This window comes from Eurypyga helias, unplaced genomic scaffold (genome assembly GCF_000690775.1).
Source record: "Eurypyga helias isolate BGI_N326 unplaced genomic scaffold, ASM69077v1 scaffold33474, whole genome shotgun sequence".
NCBI lineage: Eukaryota > Metazoa > Chordata > Aves > Eurypygiformes > Eurypygidae > Eurypyga > Eurypyga helias.
In genome coordinates this window covers 57653-62004 of record NW_010247563.1, presented here as the reverse complement: position 1 = coordinate 62004, position 4352 = coordinate 57653, and the positions used below count along the sequence as shown (strand labels likewise).

General features: G+C 40.7%; 1 protein-coding gene across 1 annotated transcript in view; it reads left to right on the top strand.

Moving 5' to 3' along the window:
* The window catches only part of IFT81 (intraflagellar transport 81), a 39991-nt gene that overhangs the window by 11056 nt on the left and 24583 nt on the right, over window positions 1–4352 (top strand). Inside the window, exon 8 of the mRNA XM_010150775.1 lies at window positions 3290–3453. Coding sequence (XP_010149077.1) covers window positions 3290–3453 — 164 coding nt within the window. The remainder of the gene's footprint in view (window positions 1–3289; window positions 3454–4352) is intronic.

Below are 4352 nucleotides of genomic sequence, written 5' to 3'. Positions count from 1 at the left end.
GGAACTATCTTTCCCTAAAATCCTAAGTTCAGACGATCACCACCGACACTGCAGCCCACATTGCAATTAAAGTTATAGATGTACTTGGTGAAGGAGAATGGCTTGGGTGGAACTTCATTTCCATCTTCTAATGACTTTATTTATTACGAAGTCACTGTCAGTTGATGCAAGGTCAGGGGTGAAACACTTTTAAGCTAACTTGGTCTCTTGGATGAGAATACAAGTCTGGTTGGTAAGATGCAGAGTATTGCTATGGCTGACTTTTTTAAGACTGCTGGCTCTTAGCTTACACTCCATTTTGAAGAACAGAGTCAACATGGCCTCTGTTAAAAGGATTAAAAGGAGATTATTGAAAGTTTTACAAAGAAAATTAATCAGGGAATCATCATGGAGTGGATGTTTCTAATTGGGACATGCAGGAATCAGTGTTTGGCTCTTTTTTGTTTAGTGTTTACATCAGATACCTGAAAGAAAACAGCAAATGGTGAGATTGTCAGGTGAAATAGAAGTCGTGGAATGACTGAATAATGAGGAGAGCAGACTGTTGAATCAAAAGGACTTTAATCACCTAGGAAGCCAAGCCCATGCCAACAGTATATATTTTAAGGAATAGCCAAATGCTACGGTATTCCCTCAGGAATAATGGGTATGCAGTGCAGTTACAGCATGTGGGAAGTGTCTCTGAAAAGGAGTAGTGGGTCAAGGTGTAAAAATGGCAGGACTGGAGCTCTCACTCTCAAAGGTTTGGTGCTATCCATGCATTTATTTATGGAAGAAAATAGAACAGGAGAGTTGCATTGCTTCTCTCTTCAGCTCCAATACATCCATCACTGCCGTGGTATGTCCGTTGACCAGAAGTCAGGAAGCGTGTTGGAAGGTCAGAGAGGTTTCAGAGAGCATCAGTAATAATTAGAAACATGGGAAGCATAACTTAACAGTGGCAAATTCAGGAAGCTTTTTAGTTTTACAAAGAGGTGTCTAAGGGCTGATTTGATCGTAACCTGTCAGTGTTTGCATGTCCCAGGCCTCTGTTTAATACAGGGAAATTGGAAGCAATAGTGTTGGAAGCTGTGGATGAAACAATTTCAGTATTCTTGCTGAAGATGATTGCGGGAAGGTAGGTGAAGGCTTTGATGTAAGGGAATGCCATGTGGAAGCGTCTTCTAGAGGTGCCTTTGGTGTGTCCTTCCAATGTGATGTTCAATGAAGCATTGGCAGAGAGTTTCTAAAATGAGTGTGCCTCTTGGGTTTTTTTATTCCTCCCCCCTTTTTTAAGAAGAACTTGGTGATTGTTGGAAGTGCTGTTGGTATGGGGTGCACAACTGATAGCCTGTAGAGGGAAAAGAAGGAGGAGAAGGAAGTAGGAAGCTGAGCACAGGGTGAAACAAGTTTTAGATCCATTAGGAGAATTATGCAGAGAAACTTGCCTCTTTTCTACATGACTGAGCAAGTACTAAGAAACTCTTTCTCCCATCTCTCCCTTTGTAATAATAGAAAAAATTTGAATGGAAAACATGAGGAATTGCCCTTAATAGCTCTCCACATGTAAATAAGTGGTTGGCAGAACCTTGCTAAAATAACCTTAGGGCATGGAGCCAGACTTTGTGCAGCTTACGTATGTAGATTTTGTAACCCTAAGTCAACGTTAAAACATTAAAAACAGAATTTAGATGTGTAATGGAAAGATTTAAAGTATGCTTGCTTTTCTTTCCTCTAGCCTGGGAATGTTTCTCACTGGGGGGAAAAAAAAAAAGCAGCAGCATGAGCTGCCCTATGTTTTGGTTTTTAAGGTTCTGTTAAGCAACAAAAATTGCTCTTAGGTAGTTACTTCTCCATATGTTGAATCATATAGGAGGAAAAATATTTAGTATTTAGGAAAGAAACTACATTAGTCATGGGGGATGTCGACATCATCGTGTCTTTCCCCATCAAGATGTCAAGTTTTAACTCGCTTCATTGCCTGTTGCACTATCAAGAGTAAGTGTGATGCAGAACCAGTCAGGGTTTAAAAGAAGCTGGCAGTAGCTCTGAAGTTATCTGAGAAATAAATCTACGTGGCAATCAAGGTTATACCCCATGAAGTCAGTAGGTCCCTGCCCTTATGAAAGCAACTGTTTAGGCGTGGTTATTTCCAGAGTTTAGTGTCATACCTACAGTAAATCATTTGGGCATCTAGGTTTTTATAAGAAAACTGGAGCAGTGTGTATGCAGTAGGTATCTGCTGTCCATGCCGAAGTGGTTTTGCTACTAAGAGGAAAACAAGAAATCAGTTTGATGAAAATAATATTTATTATCAGAAGAATTTAATAGATCTCACTTAGATTTCCACACCGAAATGTTGTGTTTGTGTTGACTTGACTTGGTTAGCAACGCTGCTTTCCCTCGGGTCTGCTTGCTTGCTTCTGGTCCTTGAGAAAGCCTCAAGATGGCTTATTTCCTCTCTGGCAGCTACACCGAGTAGCTTTCCTTTCAGGCTGAGCTGGGAGCAGAGGGCAAGCAGGATCTATCCGTACAATGTTTGTAGAGGTAAATAGTGGCAGAGTAATGGGGCCCCTTTTCCTTAGCTTGTATTTCACTTTGTTCTGACCTCCTTTTGTCAGTCCGGGATACTGTCAGCAGGCTTTTTAGAGAGAATCAAAACCTCTGCTTTCACCTACATCTTCACAGGATGAAGTCACTGACACAAAACAATGACCTGTGCAATCTGTGGGCAGGGCCAAGTTCAGGGTGCTTGCTGCACTGCTCCAGCCGGGGAGGTTCCAAGGGATTACAAGCTTCAGAAAAGCTCCGAGCAAGTCAGCGTGGCTGTGACATGCTTTGCTGCCCCTCACCTGTGTGCATGTGAGCACCAAAGTCTAGGTCTCAACTTTCAAATCTTAGAAATAATGTAATTCACAACAGTAACAGCAAAAAGTAACGTAGAATCCCCTATCTGTGTGAGACACACCCCGGGTCCATGAGTTCTCTGTCCATGATGCATGATGGATTTTGCATCCGATTCAGCAAGAGTTTCATGTAAGAAGGGTCTTTCTTGTTTAACGATGAAAAGAATCTGTCAGTGAATTAATGTTAGACATACAGGTGGATAACAACACATATTGTTTAACATCCAGCTTAAAAGTCTAAATCAAGTAACTGGCTGTTTCTTTGAGCATCACACAGAAGATTCAAACGTTATGGTGTTGTAATTGCAATCTACTGCTAAGTATTTCAATGTCTTGGTGAAATCAAACTTCATTATCTGTTGCATTACTTCTATAGCCACAAACTGATTTAATTTGCTTTTAAGGTGTAATGAAGAAACTAGAAGAGGAGATAAATTTCAATTCATACCTGGTCATTGAAAAAATACCCAGAGAGCTTGAAAGTAAGAAGAATACGGCGTATTTCTTACAAAAGGTGGTTGCAGAGCCAGCTATGGGTCAGTCTGATCTCGATGTACTTGACGTCAAGGTAAGTGGACCAAGGTCACGCTTAATCTGTGTTCCCTAACATAGTCTGTGGTTTTCTTATCCCTGCTTTACATCCCTGAGAAAGTGTTTCATTCCCAAAGGAACTCCCCTTCAGTTGTAAGAGGGGAGGTGTGCTAATTGCTAAATGCAAACTCTCAGAGAAGTTTGGTTTTTTTTAAACAAACCCACAAAACAAACAGAAACAGACAAACCCCACCTGATCCTTAAATGCTATTTACAAGATAGTGTTAGCAATTCACTGTGGTATGGCAGAGATGTTTATTTTGCATTAAAGGTTTAATTTCTCTTTGGTTTTTCACTTGCTTTAAACCCTCACTGACACGAAGGGAGTTTATACCAACGTATAGGGAGTGTTTATGGGGCGGTGAACAACCTTCTCTGAGGGATGCATCTTCAGCAATACTCTGTCCTAATCAGCGTGCAGTGCCTGGGAGCTCCTTAGTGTCTGGAACAGGTCTGGATCGTTTGTTTTAGTTGGTAAGGAAATTTGGGGATCAAATACTTGATTTACCTTTCCAGAGTTTTTCAGAAGGTGAAAGCAAATGGTGTTAGAATGACCAAAAATCCTTATTTGTAGTATACATCCAAAATGTGCAGGGGGATCTGTCGCCACAGAAGTGTATGGATGTATTTTCCTCAATGAAGTTTGGTATTTGCATAATCCTAAATGAAAGATGAATATTATGTTCTAGAAGAATTCAGAGGAATGCTAATTATTAGTATTTCTATTGATGATGACAAAAACTTGCCTCGGAAGAGTAGTTCTACATTCTACTGGGTACACTCTTCAGTCTAAATGTCATCTCCTCCTATCAGGTGCTTTTAATTATTCCCGGGATCTCCACCTCTGGCTTTGCTGTGAAAGGTAGTAAGGGAGCG